The 20,103-nt window shown below is 41.0% G+C and overlaps 1 protein-coding gene across 1 annotated transcript in view; it reads left to right on the top strand.

Annotated features, from left to right (window-relative positions):
* The window catches only part of DROSHA (drosha ribonuclease III), a 300,535-nt gene that overhangs the window by 173,281 nt on the left and 107,151 nt on the right, over positions 1 to 20,103 (top strand). Inside the window, exons 18-20 of the mRNA XM_069730615.1 lie at positions 10,360 to 10,498; positions 15,894 to 15,954; positions 18,077 to 18,136. Of these exons, the coding sequence (XP_069586716.1) occupies positions 10,360 to 10,498; positions 15,894 to 15,954; positions 18,077 to 18,136 (260 nt within the window). The remainder of the gene's footprint in view (positions 1 to 10,359; positions 10,499 to 15,893; positions 15,955 to 18,076; positions 18,137 to 20,103) is intronic.

Raw genomic sequence — 20,103 nt, 5'->3', positions numbered from 1 at the left:
AAGCACATTGCTAAGGAGAGTAAAACTAATCCCAAACTGTTCTTCAACTATATCAATAGTAAAAGAATAAAAACTGAAAATGTAGGCCCCTTGAAAAATAGTGAGGAAAGAATGGTTGTAGATGACGAGGAAAAAGCTAACATATTAAACACCTTCTTCTCCACGGTATTCACGGTGGAAAATGAAATGCTAGGTGAAATCTCAAGAAACAATGAAAACCCTATATTAAGGGTCACCAATCTAACCCAAGAAGAGGTGCGAAACCGGCTAAATAAGATTAAAATAGATAAATCTCCGGGTCCGGATGGCATGCACCCACGAGTACTAAGAGAACTAAGTAATGTAATAGATAAACCATTATTTCTTATTTTTAGTGACTCTATAGCGACAGGGTCTGTTCCGCAGGACTGGCGCATAGCAAATGTGGTGCCAATATTCAAAAAGGGCTCTAAAAGTGAACCTGGAAATTATAGGCCAGTAAGTCTAACCTCTATTGTTGGTAAAATATTTGAAGGGTTTCTGAGGGATGTTATTCTGGATTATCTCAATGAGAATAACTGTTTAACTCCATATCAGCATGGGTTTATGAGAAATCGCTCCTGTCAAACCAATCTAATCAGTTTTTATGAAGAGGTAAGCTACAGGCTGGACCACGGTGAGTCATTGGACGTGGTATATCTCGATTTTTCCAAAGCGTTTGATACCGTGCCGCACAAGAGGTTGGTACACAAAATGAGAATGCTTGGTCTGGGGGAAAATGTGTGTAAATGGGTTAGTAACTGGCTTAGTGATAGAAAGCAGAGGGTGGTTATAAATGGTATAGTCTCTAACTGGGTCGCTGTGACCAGTGGGGTACCGCAGGGGTCAGTATTGGGACCTGTTCTCTTCAACATATTCATTAATGATCTGGTAGAAGGTTTACACAGTAAAATATCGATATTTGCAGATGATACAAAACTATGTAAAGCAGTTGATACAAGAGAAGATAGTATTCTGCTACAGATGGATCTGGATAAGTTGGAAACTTGGGCTGAAAGGTGGCAGATGAGGTTTAACAATGATAAATGTAAGGTTATACACATGGGAAGAAGGAATCAATGTCACCATTACACACTGAATGGGAAACCACTGGGTAAATCTGACAGGGAGAAGGACTTGGGGATCCTAGTTAATGATAAACTTACCTGGAGCAGCCAGTGCCAGGCAGCAGCTGCCAAGGCAAACAGGATCATGGGGTGCATTAAAAGAGGTCTGGATACACATGATGAGAGCATTATGCTGCCTCTGTACAAATCCCTAGTTAGACCGCACATGGAGTACTGTGTCCAGTTTTGGGCACCGGTGCTCAGGAAGGATATAATGGAACTAGAGAGAGAGATATTTCTTTATACTTCAACATATACCGAGCGAACAGTTACACTTATTTCATTTTCCACTAGGACATAACCAGTTGCCAGTATCACACTTACAAAACCCTGTATTGAAACTTAATCTCTGCATATTAGGTGGGCCACTCTCTTTTGCTTTATCTATGAATGAATGTGATCCATTTAGACGTCTAGACTCTAGGGGCCACCTTCTGCCCTATATATGAATCTTCAATATATTCGTTTTTTTGAGCATGCACTATTCTATGCGTATCCATCCGTATCCAAGATGGATTCCCTTCTTCTGATCCTTTTGTTTTATATACAACCCTGGGTAATGATGCATCACAATTTAGCATACTTCGTCACTTAGTCTTACAGAGTCATTTCTCTGTACATGATTACCATCCATGCCCTTTAGTGTTTTTATTGTAAATAGTGTACAGAACATGTTTTCATTGTCCTTTGTGAATACCATATTGTAAACAGTTGTATCTTTATGTTTTTTGCAGCGACGTTGTGACCAAGGCTATGTATTGGCCGAAACGTCAAAATTTACCAGTCGCTTGAACCACTATAAATAAATTTTCACTTGAAAGCATCCAATTTCCTTGTACGTGTGCAGTGATCTATATATTCCGTGACTTTGGAACTTTTGGTTCCCTTCACTAGCACCGTCACCTTCACCTCAGTTGAGTGCTAGCCATTATAAACTCTTGGATCTACCATTACACACTGAACGGGAAACCACTGGGTAAATCTGACAGGGAGAAGGACTTGGGGATCCTAGTTAATGATAAACTTACCTGGAGCAGCCAGTGCCAGGCAGCAGCTGCCAAGGCAAACAGGATCATGGGGTGCATTAAAAGAGGTCTGGATACACATGATGAGAGCATTATACTGCCTCTGTACAAATCCCTAGTTAGACCGCACATGGAGTACTGTGTCCAGTTTTGGGCACCGGTGCTCAGGAAGGATATAATGGAACTAGAGAGAGTACAAAGGAGGGCAACAAAATTAATAAAGGGGATGGGAGAACTACAATACCCAGATAGATTAGCGAAATTAGGATTATTTAGTCTAGAAAAAAGACGACTGAGGGGCGATCTAATAACCATGCATAAGTATATAAGGGGACAATACAAATATCTCGCTGAGGATCTGTTTATACCAAGGAAGGTGACGGGCACAAGGGGGCATTCTTTGCGTCTGGAGGAGAGAAGGTTTTTCCACCAACATAGAAGAGGATTCTTTACTGTTAGGGCAGTGAGAATCTGGAATTGTTTGCCTGAGGAGGTGGTGATGGCGAACTCAGTCGAGGGGTTCAAGAGAGGCCTGGATGTCTTCCTGGAGCAGAACAATATTGTATCATACAATTATTAGGTTCTGTAGAAGGACGTAGATCTGGGTATTTATTATGATTTATTATGATGGAATATAGGCTGAACTGGATGGACAAATGTCTTTTTTCGGCCTTACTAACAATGTTACTATGTTACTATGTTACTAATCACTAAAAAATAAATATAAAATAAGAAAAGAGAGAATAGATGCAACAAAACTAAGAAAAAAGTGAGACTGCAAAAAAGGCTAAAATTATTTAATGTACAGTGAAACCTGAAAGGAAAATTGCTAAGTCCTGTGCTGGCTTATAATAATAATCTTTATTTTTATATAGCGATAACATATTCCTCGGCGCTTTACACACATTATCATCGCTGTCCCTGATGCGGCTCACAATCTAGATTCCCTATCAGTATGTCTTTGTAATCTGGGAGGAAACCGGAGAACCCGGAGGAAACCCATGCAAACACGGAGAGAACATACAAACTCTTTGCAGATGTTGTCCTTAGTGGGATTTGAACCCAGGACCCCAGCGCTGCAAGGCTGCTGTGCTATCCACTGAGCCACCGGCTAACTCTAGAACCCCATATATGAGCCTGTTAGTTCCTCAGTCGACCTGCGATCTGTACATGGCCCGTAATATATACATATTTGTGAATTCCTTATTAATAGTAAATGTCAAGTAATTTATTTCCTAGAACATTTAGTTTCTACCACCTTCATGGTGTCAGCGTGAAGCCAATGCCATGTACACACAGCAGCCCAATTTTTCACAATTATTTCTATTGTCCTGATAGAATTGGTATAGTAAGTTTATCGCTGTTTAGGTTGGCATTTTGTCTTCTGTTTTTCGAAATCTTGAACTGCTGTTAAAACGATGTGAAAATCTCAGAGAAAAGTTTTGGCGGAAAAAACTTTAGAATTCCTGCATTGAATAATAGGTTTAAATTATTAAATTTTCTAGTCTCCAAGTATTCCTGTGACCTCCCTAGAATCCTCTAGCCACCTGCAGAATTCTGCACTATGCCAAGTCCTTTACGTAATATTGTATTATTAATGGAATCCAGCTGGTGAAAACGTATTAAATACCCCATGAAGGACATGAGCCAGCAACACTTGATTCAGGTTATATAGTGCTTCAGAAAATGGCACAGTACATGCTTATCCCTGAATAAATGTCACGCAGGATACTGATCTTTGGGATCGCCTGATACATAGCGGATGTTTAAAATGGAAATTAACATAATAATGAAAGCAATGAGCTGAGTGTTTCATCAAGGGAATCTGTCACCAGAATTTTACTAGTTATTCCGAGAGGATCATAATGTAGAGACAGACATCCTGATTCCATTGATGTGTCACTTATTGAGCTGCTTGCTTTAGATTAGAGAAAATCGTTTTATCAGCCGGAGATTATCAGTAGATGACTACTTTGCCTGCTGCCGTGTAGTCTGACCACGCCCCCACCACTGATTGGCAGATATCTGCCTATGGATGGTGTACAGAGCTGTCAGTGGTGTGGGCGGGGTTATACAGAGCTGAGCATTGAGAACTGGAAAATCGACAGCATAGAAAACAGTTTATCCAAACTGAAAACCGAAAATGTACCAAAGTGATTCCCATGCAGTGGCACTAAAGTCAGCGGGTACAGTATGGAGGGAAAAGGTTGGGGAAGCACAAGTATTTGAAAAGCCCTCTTATTTTTAATTAATAAGGTCAAACTAAGCTAAATAATAAATATATAGAGTCAAGAGAAATTGGACCTCAGCAATCATACACTTCTCACCTACAGATGATGGTGTCGGGTATGGATAGTGGGACGACCCCATTAACATAAATTCCCATGGCTTTATACCACCAGTGTTTTCTCCTCATCAGAGGCAGGCCAGGGGTTTCTATGTAGTGCAATTGTCAGAAGCATCTCTAGCTTTCCGGACGATCTCTTTTGGCCTGGCTGGTACAACATGAGAATCCTCCGTGAACGCTCAGACGTTGATTTGTCATGACAAGCTCACCCCCGCGCTCTGTGAGCTGTGGTGCAACAATCACCGTATGGGATGCAAATGTATTGCTAGGATGCAAATATTTCACAATAACAGAAGTAACTTTTTTTACAGCTTTTCTTCAAAGGAAAAATGAAGCTAGAATGCCAATAATAACATATAGCAAGCGAGAGGAGTTCTGGGCAGATCCAGCTGCAGGCGATAAGGAAAGTGCCTTGTCCATGGGGAGATTCTATGGCAGCCGAGCGCCTTTATTCCATAGTTACCTTTCATTCCCATATTGTAAAAGATAACCCTTCCTGCTGTAGGAGGCTCCGAGCAGGTATGGAAAGTATGCACAGAATATGCAACCTTTCCATCGGCGTTCTTCATGTAAACCCTAACTCCTAGGACAGTAAATGTTATTCAATGTCTAATTTTTTCCGATATCATTTCTATTTTACAGATGTTTAATATTGTAAATAGAGTTGGCGGGTTATAGATCATTTGTAACTTTAGGCCAAGGGTATTTTTCCCTGTAAATTCCTTATTTGAGCAATGTTGACGTTAGTTTCAATGGCTTATTTTTTTCAGATTTTACCTTTTAATAGTATGACAATAGTAGATTGTATCTTCTTACAATGAAAGGTGACCTTCGGGGACATTGTAACTTTATTATTCTGCATAACTACGGTAGTTTCCCTTGTAATTAGGGCTGCCATAGGAAAGCAGATGAAGCTAAAACTTTGCTATTTGTCATCATGTAAAGGGAAAAGATCAGCAGATTCATCGCCAGCACATACAGTACATTATAGGAAGTATGACACCTGCATAGTCAGACTTCTACCATTGTGGAAAAAGCAGTGACCTTCTCCCAATTGTTTCTTAACATTGGAGCTTTACCATAAAGTTTGTTCCCAATAGACTGTGTTTATCTGGACAAACATCATAATAGTGCCACTGTTTAGGCTTTTACTCCATTTATCTACCATATTCAGTCGTCTTTAAATTTCTGAAAAGTCAGAAATATAATTCGAAGACCTCTATTATCTAAAGGGGAAAAATCTGCTGCTTTCAGAGCAGCCACATCCCATGACCTCCAAAAAAGCCACCATTAGATTGATGAGTCAGGTAGACAAGGAACCTTGGATTTGGAACATAAATTCTGGATCTTCAAATTTAAGTTAAATGGGTATTCCCATCTCCAAGAGCCTAGCCCGATAAATAGTAGATGTAATAATAATATTAGCAAATACCTCCAAATAGAAATGTAGCATAATTCTTCTAATTGGGTATGTTGCTTACCCCATGTGCAGGGCATTGCAGTAGCTAAGGTATCCATGGTTATGACCACTCATAGTGACAATTAGCTGTTAGTGGTCGTAACTATGAATACCTAAGCTATTGCAAATCCCTGCACATGGCGTAAGCGTGAATCAGAAGAACTATACTACATTTCTATTTTTACGTGTTTGCTAATATTATTATTACACCTACTACATATTGTTGTATGATCTCGGACATGGGAATACCCCTTTAAATGTATAAATCTTAGAAGCATTTCATAACACTGAAAATGGATACATTACTATTGTCTTATAGCATTTTGCAGCCTTAATTGTTTTTCAAATGTAGCCCACCTTTTCAAGAACAGGCACGAGGAGTTGATTGGACTTCTCCCCATTTTTAGGATAAAATACCAAAAGTTGCAAAATTTACAAAGTGTTTTTCGCCAGTTTTGTGCCATAAACACTTTGATCAATTGGCCCCATAGTCTACATATAAGCTGTAGAAACAAATTGATAGAAAATATTTAATTAGGAGCTATTGCAAAGTTACCTAATTATTTATCTTGGATATTTTAGGACAGTAAAACATATGATTGTAAATCATCCTCTTTCTTCTGTAGGAGCTGCATTTACAGTGGAAAATATTATAAAAAAAAGTATATCACCAGAACTGTAACCCTAGCTCTAGTCCAGCTCTTCAAACTATTTATTTCAGATTTTAAATCGGGTGCACACTATTTTTCTGTCCAAGTGGCACAATGCCATATGAAACCAATCCCTAGGGCAGCAAAAAATATTTAAAGTGGTTCTAACATGAAGGCATCACCAAAACCACAATCAATACATTAATATATTACCAGAACCAAGTTTTGAGTATTTTAGGAGGATTTGGAGAGTCTGTGTTCCAAAAAAATCAGTGTGAACACATTACCTTACACTGAGTTTTGAATCAGAAACTTGTGAAATCCTCCACATAATCTCAAATCTCTAAATTGTGAAGATTTTTAAGTTTTAACATGGCAATTAAGCACGTTATGGATTACTACAAGTGTGCAAGATCAGAACCACCATCTGCACATGAATTTGACACCAGAACCACCACTAGTACATGAGTGTAGCACCAGAACCATTGTCAGTACATGAATGCAGCATCAAAACCTTGGTCAACACATAAATGCAGCATCAGAACCACCTTCAATTAATGAATACGGCATCAGACCCGATGTCGGTACATGAATGTGGCACCAGAACCACTGTCCGTGCGTGAATGCAGTGCCAGAACCACTGTCCACACATGAATGCAGCTCCAGAATCGCTGTCCATGCACGAATGCAGCGTCAGAACCGCTGTCCGTGCATGAATGTAGCGCCAGAACCACTGTCCGTGCATGAATGTAGCGCCAGAACCACTGTCCGTGCATGAATGTAGCGCCAGAACCACTGTCCGTGCATGAATGCAGTTCCAGGACCACTGTCCGTGTATGAATGCGGCACCAGAGCCACTGTCAGTACATGAATGTGGCACCAGAAACACCACCAGTACATGAATGTGGCACCAGAAACGCTGTCAGTACATGAATGCTGCGGCAGGACGACCATCAATACATGCAGCACCAAAATTAGTACAGCGATCAATTGCAATGTGCCAGTGTGTCCTTAACCGTGGTAAGGAAGGAGTTGTCATCAGTCTGTAAACCACACAGGAGTCACAGAACAGATTAGACATAGTCCATATCACAAATAAACATTTACATCCAGGTACCAAAGCTCGTCTCTGCAGACTTCACTTCCCAACAAGGTGCCATTAAAAAAAAAAAAAGTACAATTTTACTGCCCCAGAGATAAAATATCTCCTATGCTGCACCCCTGAATATATGATTGCCCCTCAGTGTGTTTCTGCACAAAATACCCCCCACACTGCCCTTCTCCATATTTCCCCCCACGCTTTCTCTCTCCTTGTTGTACCTCCCACAGTGCCCCTCCAAAATATCACCTCGAAACCTCATTTCCAAATCGCCCGCACAATGCCTCTCCACATAATGTCCCCGCATGCCCCCTTTCACATTTTGCAAATAGTTCCGTAATGTCCTCCATTGCCCTTTATTGCGTCCGCACAGTAACACCAACCCTTCCCTCCCAATGGCCCCCTCATCTGAAATGAAAGCACAATTCCACATTTAGTCTTCAGCTCAAATTTATTTAGAAATTCCCCAAATTCCTGCATTGCTGCAGATCAAAATTTTGGGTGATTTGCTTTACACAAATTCAGCAAAATTGTGATTGTCTGCCATTTTGACCAGTCCTACATGACGGGGGGAAAAGCATAAAATATATTTTTTAAATTAGTTACTTCTGCCCTGAATTTTTTAGCCTCGCAGCCTCTCTCCAGTCCATACTCTTTTTCTGGGCTTCATCGTAGTCCCTTTTCTTAACCGTGTCCCAATATCTTTGACCTCTGCACACTGACTAGGTCTAAAAATGTCTAAACATCACCTTAAGTTGTTGGGAGTGGTATCCTGACTGGACATGTGACTTGAGTATATGTATTTGTCACTTTTTCTACTTGCATGTATTATGCCCCGTGGTGTGGAGAGACCTCCGAGCATAACAAAGAACATTCGATTTGCCGCAAATAAATTTGATGCAAATCGACTTTCCTGGCCAAAGTCGTACAGATTGGCTCAGTCTCATTTCAACAGATTTGCTCATGACTACAATTAAATGGCATATCTGGGACTTTCCTTATTTTTTGCCATAGGGCTAAGATCTTACAGGCAGGTAGTTGCGAACCACCAACTCCTTGTCCTGCCATGCGTCGATATATGCTGGCTCTTAGGGTCACAGCCCGCTTCCGCGGCCTACGTTGACCTCACGTCCACAAAGCAGCTTCATCTTTTCTGCTCTACTCTGTTGACGGGGCATCTCTGCTTCTGCTTCACAACTGTGGGGAGCTGGCTGTTAACCACCATGATGTCGGCAGTGATGCCCTGTCGATAGAGCGGAAGAGGAAAAGCTACTCTGCTGACGTTAGGTCAAATGAAGCAACAGAGGCCCGTGAAGGCACCGAGCCGGCATAGATCGGTGCCGGACAGAATAGGCACTTAGCATTTACCTGCCGGTGTATCTAAGCCTCATAACAAAATATTAGCTAAGACCCAGATAACTAAATGGTACAAAATGTTATTGCGCTGTTCAGTTGACCTAAAATAACATACTATCCTTTAATTAGGTCTGCATGTTTGTATTACTGATATCTGGGTCCTATTCACTGTAATTTGCATTGCAAAAGAGAAAAACAAAACAGTAGACCGCTAAGATGTTTCCTAATTAAATAAAATCACTTATAATAAGACAATTATGAACTTGAAGAAGAACAAAAAATATTCTGGCGACTAAGCCTGCATGTGAAGAGTGTCCTGAAATAGTGCGAGGGTCATTGGTGTAGGCGAAAGCTGGATTGCCAGCTGCTGCGAGAGGCACGGATCCATGCTGCAGGAGGAACATCAATTTGGGCCACGTTGAATATTTATTTGAGGAATAGCTGCAGCCTAGAGTTTTAATAGTTTATAATACTGTAGACCTGAGTCTCGTTCCCCCTCTGTACATGAAACCGAAGATCAAAGTAAAGCCCCTGACTGTTTTACCTTGTATATTAAGCTCTGCGAGCTAAGTCTGGGCGGCATTGCTGAGTTTATTTTTACAAACACCTCCAATCTGCCAAACAAGCATAATTTCCTAACTACTGCTGCAGCGAAGTCATTAGCGCTCCCCAACTAGCTGCTCCATACTTTGTTGACAGGCTCCTGACTCCACATGCTCATGAATTCAGTATACTGTATATTTTCTGTCTCTCCATCTCCGCTCTTTTTCAGTATATGTAAATGTCTGTATAATGCCTTCATGTTCTACTAAACATGAGTGTGGAAGGAGCCGCAGTCTCGCCCATCCCTGTAGGTGCAAGCCTTGCATTTTCTATTTTTTTTCTCCGTTTTTGGTTACATGTTGGGTTTTTTTTAAGAGTGTTGGAATCATTTTATAATCTCATTATACATAATTTTGCTAGTTTGTCAGCCAAGATGTCCTTTAAAAAAAGAAGTGAATATGGCCTCTACCGACCGCACAGCATTGATGACACCTAAGTGAATAGTGTTAAATGTCATTCATCTGATTATATTGTGCATTTTTTCCCATTTAAAAAGGATCTTCGGCCTGAAAAAAAAAAGAAAATTCTGCGAGTGCCTCTAGAGCATCAGTGCTGGGTTATCTGGTTAACCCGAGATGCCACAAGTTATTTTCATGTTATTTGTTTATTACTTTTGGTGACAAGTTCTTATGATTTTCTCTTTTGAACAGTGTCCTATTCCCTTATTTTTTACAGCTGGCCATGACACATCCGAGTCACCATTTGAATTTTGGGATGAACCCTGATCACGCCCGAAACTCTCTTTCCAACTGTGGAATTAGGCAGCCAAAATATGGAGATCGAAAAGTTCACTACATGCACATGCGGAAAAAGGGTGAGTGCAAATGTATTTTAATATACCGTAGTGTTTACATTCTGTTTATCAGGTTTATATATAATAGGAATATTTGTTTGAAATCCGTTTTTGCATAGAGGCTCAGAAGCACATTGACCCCTTCTCCTGGTTATACACTTTTTCAGGTTTTTTCATATATGAAGATCCAAGAGCTAATTCAGATATTTCAAATAACCTTTAGAACAATAATCATCAAGCACAATGTAATATTGTGGCCGAGAGAAGGAAAATATCTCTCTCCCAGAGTAGACTATCAATATAGATGCAAAAAGCAGACAACTCCCAGAAATATTGCAAACAAAAAAGTGGAGTAGATATAATGTCCCACAAATCATAATAAAATAGAAAACATTTATTAAATAATCACATACAGATGCAGACATAATGTCTAATAAACACTATAATGTTAACACAAGAGGAGAATATGGACATGAAGGTAAGCCAGGGAATGGGTGGAGACAGTCTGTACCCAAAGGGGGCAGGCCCAGATCAGTAACCATTATATGCAGCTTTCCATATCACAGAGGAACAATGTCCAATACCAATGCTGCACTAAATCACTCCTGCTTACCCATGATCAGTGGTAGCTCCCGCATCTTGCCCAGCAGCCCCTTGACACGCGTTTCGCGTTGCAGCTTTTAAGTAAAAAAAAAAAAAAAAAGCATCCAACCGCTCCAGCTCCCTTATGGCACTTGGAGATCGCTGGCACTTGAGGAGTAGGCGTCTAGTAAACACCTAGTTAAAGGTTATAGACATCTCTGATATGAAAAGAAAAAAAATATTTAAATATATATACACTCCCTGACAGAAGTTGTCACTTATAATAATAATAATAATAATAATTTTATTTATATAGCGCCAACATATTCTACAGCGGAAAAGGGGGACACGAGGTGAATGAACAATTGATTTGTTGTTCGGACCAGCCATAGTGTAAGGATCGAGTGTTCATGTAAAGCTGCATGAACCAGTTAACAGCCTAAGTATGTAACAGTACAGACACAGAGGGCTATTAACTGCATAAATTGTATGAGAACATGATGCGAGGAACCTGATTTTGGTTTACCTTATATGAATGGGCCACACAGGGATAGTTAGGTTAATGCGTTGAGGCAGTAGGCCAGTCTGAACAAATGTGTTTTTAGGGCACATTTAAAACTGTGGGGTTTTGGGATTAATCGTATTAACCTGAGTAGTGCATTCCAAAGAAATTGCAAAGCACGAGAAAAGTCTTGGAGACGAGAGTGGGAGGTTCTGATTATTGAGGATGCTAACCTCAGGTCATTCGCAGAACGGAGAGCATGGGTAGGGTGGTAGGCTGAGACATGGAGCGCTTTGTGAATGAGGGTAGTAGTTTTGTACTGGATTCTGGAGTGGATGGGTAACCAGTGTAATGACTGGCACAGGGTAGAGGCATAGGTGTAACGGTTGGTGAGGAATATAATACTGGCAGCCGCATTCAGGACAGATTGGAGCAAGGAGAGTTTGGAAAGAGGGAGGCCGTTTAGGAGAGAGTTACAATAGTCCAGACGAGAATAAATGAGTGAAACAGTAAGAGTTTTTGCAGAGTGGAAAGTAAGAAAAAGGCGAATTCTAGAAATGTTTTTGAGATGCAGATAAGAAGAGCGAGCCAATGATCGGATGTGGGGGGTGAAGGAAAGCTCGGAATCAAATATGACCCCAAGGCAGCGGGCATGTTGCTTGGGAGTAATGGTGGAACCACACACGGAGATGGCAATGTCAGGGAAAAATGGGTTAGTAGAGGGAGAGAACACGAGGAGTTCAGTTTTTGACAGGTTCAGTTTCAGATAGAGGGAGGACATGATGTTAGAGACAGCAGTAAAACAATCACTGGGGTTTTCTAAAAAGGCAGGCGTGAGATCAGGAGAAGAAGTGCATAATTGGGTGTCATCAGCATAGAGATGGTACTGTAAACCAAATCCACTGATTGTTTGTCCAATAGGGGCAGTATACAAAGAGAAGAGGAGGGGCCTAGGACTGATCCTTGAGGAACCCCAACAGTAAGGGGAAGGTGAGAGGAGGAGGAACCAGCAAAACATACAGTGAAGGAGCGATCGGAGAGATAGGAGGAGAACCAGGAGAGAACGGTGTCCTTGAGGCCGATAGAGCGGAGCATAGTGAGGAGGAGCTGATGATCCACAGTATCGAATGCTGCGGAGAGATCCGAGAGAATTAGCATGGAGTAGTGACCATTAGATTTAGCTGTTATTAGATCATTAGAGACTTTAGTGAGGGCAGTTTAAGTAGAGTGTAAAGAGCGGAAACCAGATTAAAGAGGGTCGAGAAGAGAGTTATCTGAGAGATAGCGGGTAAGACGGGAGTGGACCAGGCGTTCGAGGAGTTTAGAGATGAAGGGAAGATTAGGAACAGGTCTATAATTAGCGGCACAGTTTTGATCGAGGGATGGTTTTTTAAGTAGTGGATGTATGATGGCATGCTTAAATGAGGAGGGAAAGATACCGGGAGAGAGAGAGGTTGAATACTTTTGTTAAATGAGGTGACAACTGGGGAACGGGACTGTAGGAGATGGAATGGGGTCACTGGTGCAATTGGTCGGGCGAGAAGTTTCAAGGAGCCTGATTACTTCTTCTTCTGTAATTGGTTCGAAGTTAGAGAGTGAACTAGATGCTGTGGGGGAGGGAGGACAGTGCATGGTATGAAGGGATTGGGAGATAATTTCATGTCGGATGTGGTCAATTTTTTCTTTGAAGTAATGGGCCAGATCGTCAGCGTGGAGATCTGTGGTTGGGGCCTGCACTCTTGGGTTGAGTAGAGACTGGAAAGTGTCAAAGAGACGTTTAGGGTTATTGGACAGTGAGGTGATGAGGGTGTTAAAATAGGTTTGTTTGGAGAGGTGAAGGGCAGAATTGTATGTTTTAAGCATGAACTTATAATGGATGAAATCTTCGGGTAGATTAGATTTTCTCCACAGACGTTCGGTGCACCTGGAGCACCGTTGTAGGAAACGTGTTTGCAGTGTGTGCCACGGTTGTCGCCGTCTATGCCGAGTTGTTCTATGTATAGGATGTGCAGTTTAATCCAGGGCACTTTGCAGGGTTTCATTGTAATGCTTCAGTTCAGAATCAGGACATGAGATGGAGGACATAGGGGCCAATGAGGACTGCAAGTTCTTCACAAGTTTCTGGGTGTTAATGGCATGTATGTTTCTATAAGTGTGGAAATTGGGGGTGACATGGGCGGGATGGCAGTTCTTGATAGAGAATGAAAGAAGGTTGTGGTCAGAGAGAGCGGAACAGGGGAGTTTGTGAAATCGTCCACTGAGCAAAGCCGGGAGAAGACCAAGTCGAGGGAGTTTCTGTCGTCATGCGTTGGAGAGTTAGTATGCTGCGAGAGGCCAAAAGAGGAGGTTAGAGATAAAAGGTGAGAAGCAGATGGAGAGAGGGGAAAAGCAATGGGGATGTTGAAATCACCCATGATGAGGGTGGGGATGTCACAGGAAAGTAAGTGAGGAAGCCAGGTCGCAAAGTGTTCCAGGAACTGATGAGAGAGCAGGGGATGTAGAGTCTGACCGCATGGACCTCAAAGGAAGGGAATGCAAGTGAGGGTACTTGGGGGATAACCTGAAAGGTACATTTGGTTGATAGGAGCAGGCCAACTCCTCCACCTGCGCTTATCCATGTTATGTAAATAAAAGCTTATAACCTGACGTTAAATTCATCCATTGGTTGTATAAATTATTCATTTGAAAGCTGAAACCCCCCGAAATGTAGTTTAGGTTAAGAAAATAAATTGGCATCAACGCAGAAATATTGATCAGTTAATGGACACAGAATGGTCAGATTTTGGCAAGACAAACGTTTTGTCGCCTGGTCATATAATGCACCTAATCCTAATTTGCATCCTCACCTGTGCTCAGTAAATGATCGGTTAATTAGTGTGTGTATAAAATGAAATCCAGCACCCCCAGACCTTCACTTGAACTGCAACTTGAGCTCTGACAATATGCCAAAAATCCACCCTGCAACCAAAGCCTGGATTATCAAGAGGCTGAAGACCAGATCCACTGCAGAGGTGGCTGGCACCTTTAATGTGTCTCAGCGTCAAGTACAAAGAATTAAAAATAGATTTGAAGAGACTGGAGATGTGTTTGACAAGCCCAGGTCTGGCAGACCCCGCAAGACAACTGCTCAGGAGGAACGTTTGTTGGTTAGAAAATCCAAAGCAAGCCCCTCTTCCACTGCAGCAGAGCTCTAACAGGCCTGGCCACCTCAAGTCCCTGTGTCAACTAGACCAGTTTGAAGGATTCTGTATCGAAATGGCCTCCATGGTCGAATCAGTGCCCAGAAGCCAGCACTATACAAAAGCCAAATAAAAAACCGTGTGGCATTTGCAAAGTCCCACAGCCTGCTAAACAGATGGACACTGGAAAAGTGGCAGAAGGTGGATTTCTCTAATGAATCTTCAGTAGAATTACACCACTGCCGACGCAAATACTGCAGGAGACCTACTGGATACAACCAAAACAATTCCTCCAACAATATCTTAATATCTCTATGTTTAAATGCCACTCAGTGTCAGCATGCCTATATATATATATATGTATATGTATGTATATATATATGTATATGTATATATAGATATATATATATATATATATATATATATATATATATATATATATATATATATATATATATATATATATATATATATGTATATATATCTCTAATGAATCCGCAGTACATATAACAACTACCTATTGTTCATTGCCCAAGAGTAGTGCTATAAGAAAATATCATAGCTAGTATGGCTCTATAGGTTGCTGTACATTATTACTGATTGAATTCATTCCTGCGGCCATATCTGTAGCAGGGTACCGGTCTGTGGCTACACCTTGACGCGCGTTTCACCGCCTCTGCAGTTTCGTCAGGAGGTGACCTAGAATTTACTTTTAATTGATTTTTCTTTTTCTTTTCATTTCCATTCATTGTTTAATTGCAGTACTAAAAGTTTTGTCTTTTGATCTTGTAATTGTTTGCTGAAAATCTGGCCTTGCCATAATTTTTGCTTTTGTTGCCCTTGCCCAAATGAATCTGTAGTCAAGTAATTTATATTCTTTAAGGAGCCTTGTATAAAATGATGGGATTAAACAGATTTAATTGCTGTTCGTGTTAACTGTAGTAAAGGAGCAGAGTTGGAACATAAATTTCAAGCCATCTCTTTTTTACAAGCATATGATGAGAAAATGCTCTTCTATTTTTATGAGTGCCGGCTCCTGAACACTATCGATTTGAGTCATTCCCAGCGTGCTTCTCTGTGAACTTTCCGCTCCCATTTTTATCACTGCTTGATCTGTCATTTACGACAACTTTTTTATTTTGCATGGTTACAGGAATAAATACCCTGATAAACATTATGTCCCGTCTGGGGCAGGATGACCCGGCCCCTTCACGGTAAGAGGAGGTTCACTTTATTACGCATTTAGCAAAATGTGGAAAAAGCAATGTTTTATGAGTATTTTAATTTTTTACTTTGCGTTCATTCCTGTTGTTTGTGCAGGAAAAGTAATAAAACTTTATAATAAAGAGAAAAACCACACTTGGCTATATCAGCCATAAAAAAAAAAATTCTGCATCAAACTGCCGAGTGTGGGTCCTAAAAGCATGAAGTGTATAGCAAATGGCTATATTTGTATCGCCTTTCTTTTGGCTGAATAAGAGAGGATACAAACTGAAATGACAGCTCCCCACATAGTGCCCAACGGAAATCGGTCAGTGTCTGACAGCTCCGACCCATAAAGGGGACCACGCGGATTGTAGTGCAGCCCCATGGTTTAGTTAGGAGGTCACCAGGACAAAAATGACCAATCTTTGCTCTTATGTTATTCTCACTGATCCCCTGATTAATCCTTCTATTTTTTTTAATTTGCCATTTGGTACCAGAGATACAGGCCTTTTTTATAGGGTGCCGATTTTTATGGTCTTTACCAAGGGGTTGTTGCTCACAGGACTCTCTGGGGGCACGTTTTTAGGCTGCTCTGTATAATTACTCTGTGAGCCACGCACCATTAAAAGTGGCACTATAAAAATAAAATAAAAAAAAAAGGTTGATGTCTCTGAAATTGTTTTCGGATTAAAAAATAAGAAGAAGAATATTCAGGGGAGCAGCTAGAGGGAAATAACATCAAACACTTGTCACTTTTGACCTGTACATATCCTCTTTAAAGTGTTCCCTCCCTTGTATGTGATCTCCTTACAATTACCCAAGAATTGAATGTCTGCTAGTTATAAAATAATGATATAAATGATGAACTAGCATCTACTTTGATAACTTAGTCCTTTTGTTTCCTCGGTTCACATCTGCGTTTTTTTTCTTTTCTCTGGGGTGGTGTTGACAGACCTGTTTTTCCTCAATTCTGAAAACCACTTGCGATTCAACCGAAGCCCTAGCCTTTCTTTGCATGGTTGTCCGTTCCCTCGATAAGACTGTATTATCCTCCGATCTCAATATTCAGCCCTCTCTGTGGTTTGTGATGCATGCTATATAGAGCAGCGACTTTTGTGTTTAGTACCGGCAGCCTTGCCCTACTACTTTACAGGAGATTCTGTACACAGGATGCAGCACAAATTGGAGCTCCGGCTAATAAATATTTCAAATAAAGTGTTTTAAATTAGTGCAATAAAGGTAATCTGTCAGCAGCTTTTTTTCTGTTTCATCTGAGAGCAACGTAATGTAGAGAAAGAGATCCTGATTCAAACGATATATCACTTAGTGTGCGGGGTGCAACACAATCAGAGTTTTTAAATGTAGCAGAGCTCAGAAAGCTGCCACTCCCCTGATTATTAGCTTTCTCTGAACAGTGTATATTGACAGTAAGGTGCTAATCAGTGTTGGGGACGTGGGTAGACCGGGATGAATGGGGGCACTTGTTTGGCAGTGATAATCTCCTGTTGATAAAACACTGATTTGTATTGAAACAGCACACAGCCTAATAAGTGACACATCACTGATACATTACTGAAATCAGTTTCTTAGCCCCTACTTCATGCTGCCCTCAGATTAAATGGTAAGATCCTGCTGACCGAAGCCTTTCTTCTAATATACAGTAAGTCCTCTTTTATTTCCAAATTTATATTTTTCAAAAGGGATATGAACTTTAGGTATACTAAGTGGTTAATAGTAAGTAATGAGTAAAAGGTTAACTAATTGGTATAGCTAATGTCCATGTATATGGCTTCTGAAGGAATGGCATGGCAGCCTATTCTGGTGTTGTCCGCCATTCACTAGACACATGAAGATGTCCACTTTGCTGATATCCTGCTCACAATGAATCCATCACACACTTGCTGGGATGTGCAGTAATTCCGCACTCCTACACTGCAGTTTGGCAATCAATGTGATATTCTTTCTGCTGGACATTGGATTTCGGGAGCGTTCTTCATTAGATTGGTATCGAGGTATAAAAATAAAGAAAATCTGTGCACCAATAAACCAAAGTAAACCTTTCCACAGCTCAGTGTCTTGCTGCTTAGGATCCTTTATCATGCAAAACTAATGAGCGCTTTTTGTCTGTAGGATAAACCACAATGAGCGATTGGAGTTCTTAGGTGACGCTGTGGTGGAATTTTTAACAAGGTAAAAGACAACTACGTTCTGCTCCATAACTATTATGTTCTTGCTTTTCTTTCAGACAGTAATAATTCGGCATTTTAGCAGTTGATGTATAAATAATATATTATCATTATTATTACCAATTTATTATACTTTTTTATGTCCCGTGATTTTCCAATATGTAGAGCTTTAATGAATCATGTGCCTTTTTTACCATTTCTTTTTAAAACACCACTCTGGCATTTTTTCTTTAACTTCACCATCAATATGGTTTCACTAATGCCTGTTCCCTGCCATGGTAAAATACATACCAGCCGGCGACTGGACCAGTGCTGAGAACAGAGGAAGGCGGTGGATGAGAAGTATTTTACTATGGACAGGGAGCATGCGTTTGTGATACCACTCCAGCCCTAATATAGAATGGAAAGACGCCGGAGTGGTGCTTTAAGTCAAGAACCTGGTGGGTAAAGTCTGAAGCAAGTGCCCCTAAGCACATGGGCAGTCATCATGTCTAATTGCGGAGTTGACCGTACTCTACACTTTGTAGCCACCATTCAGTGCTCAGTTAATTCCACCATTCTGCTCTGAATTTTGGAGGACTGAACACTGTTTCTGCAGTCCATTGTCCATCTTATCAAGCCATAGCTATATCTACACATACACACTACAATCTTGTATAGGTCTATCTATGTCAGTGTTTCCCAAACTCCAGTCCTCACGGACCCCACGGGTCATGTTTTCTGGATTTCCATATTGTTGCACAGGTGACACAATTCCTGATTCCTTGATGATACTTCCACTACTTGAGCAATACTAAGGAAATCCTGAAAACATGACCCGTGGGGTCCGTGAGGACTGGAGTTTGGGAAACGCTGATCTATGTGATGGCCATGAGAATTTTGTGGCTGGCAAGGAGCTGTTCATTGCAGATACCTCCAGTGGAAGTGTGTGAAGGGATTGTCCAACAGTAGACTGTGCCTTCCTAAATGCTAATGTGCCTCTGGTGAAAATAAAGACCGCAAAACTCTCACCTTCCGAATTGGAGGCCTTCCAGCAATGTCGGCGGTGTCTCCTCAAGCAGTCACTTGAGTGCGGCAGCGTTCACACTTCTGTGAGACAAAACGGTTCTGTATGGTAGATGGGGTGAAGGCTGTAGATTGACTGACTGCAGCGGTCATATGACGCCATCTCTGGGAGACACAGCTGGAACATTGCCCGTCTGGGAGGTACGTGGTATTTAATGTTACCTTGGGTCACTATAGCATTTAAGAAGGAGTTATCCATTAGTGGACAACCTAAAATATCTCCTTCAGCATAAAGCGGTGTGGGCTGGAGACCAGATCTCAGTGCCCATTCCGAGCCTTTATGTCTCCAATGTTGAGTCTTTAGTATATGAGAAACATATAGTTACACCTTGTGCTGCTATTATGTCTTATGTTGCTGATTTCTTTGGTTGCTCTACGATTTCTCTATGCCTTGAGAATAGACGACAGCAGTGGCTGCATTAGCTGCTCTGACGGGGCGGATTGCTATCATTCCCGAAGGGTCTATTTGGTACTGTGTATTTAATTTATGTCCCACTTATATCTTCTACCTTTTTATGGCTCTGTAGTAAAGCTGGGCATGTGTAAATCATTATGGAGAACTTTGGATTTCTGAGGACAGTGTGTCTTCTGTAGCCGAGGCCTCTTAAAAGCTGCAGTATCATGAAGCATTTTTATGGATTTGCTGGCGGTATTGCTCTGTCCCCAATGCCTATAAGCCTGTTCTGCCGCTTCTCTATTTTCCTTGTAAATGTAACAGTCTCGTGGAGCAGGCTTTCTTTTTTTATAAGAAAATATGCCTAAATTTATATAACTGATGCAGTTAGCAACCGAGCAGTGCCATCTGGGTAATTATCACCCATAATTAATATAGAAATTCCGAGGGCTGGCACTGGCATTTCAGAAATTACTTTTTCATCAATATATATTTCTTTCTAGCAAGTAAAG

This window comes from Ranitomeya imitator, chromosome 6, assembly GCF_032444005.1.
Source record: "Ranitomeya imitator isolate aRanImi1 chromosome 6, aRanImi1.pri, whole genome shotgun sequence".
Classification (NCBI taxonomy): Eukaryota; Metazoa; Chordata; class Amphibia; order Anura; family Dendrobatidae; genus Ranitomeya; species Ranitomeya imitator.
This window is presented reverse-complemented; position numbering and strand designations above follow the sequence as displayed.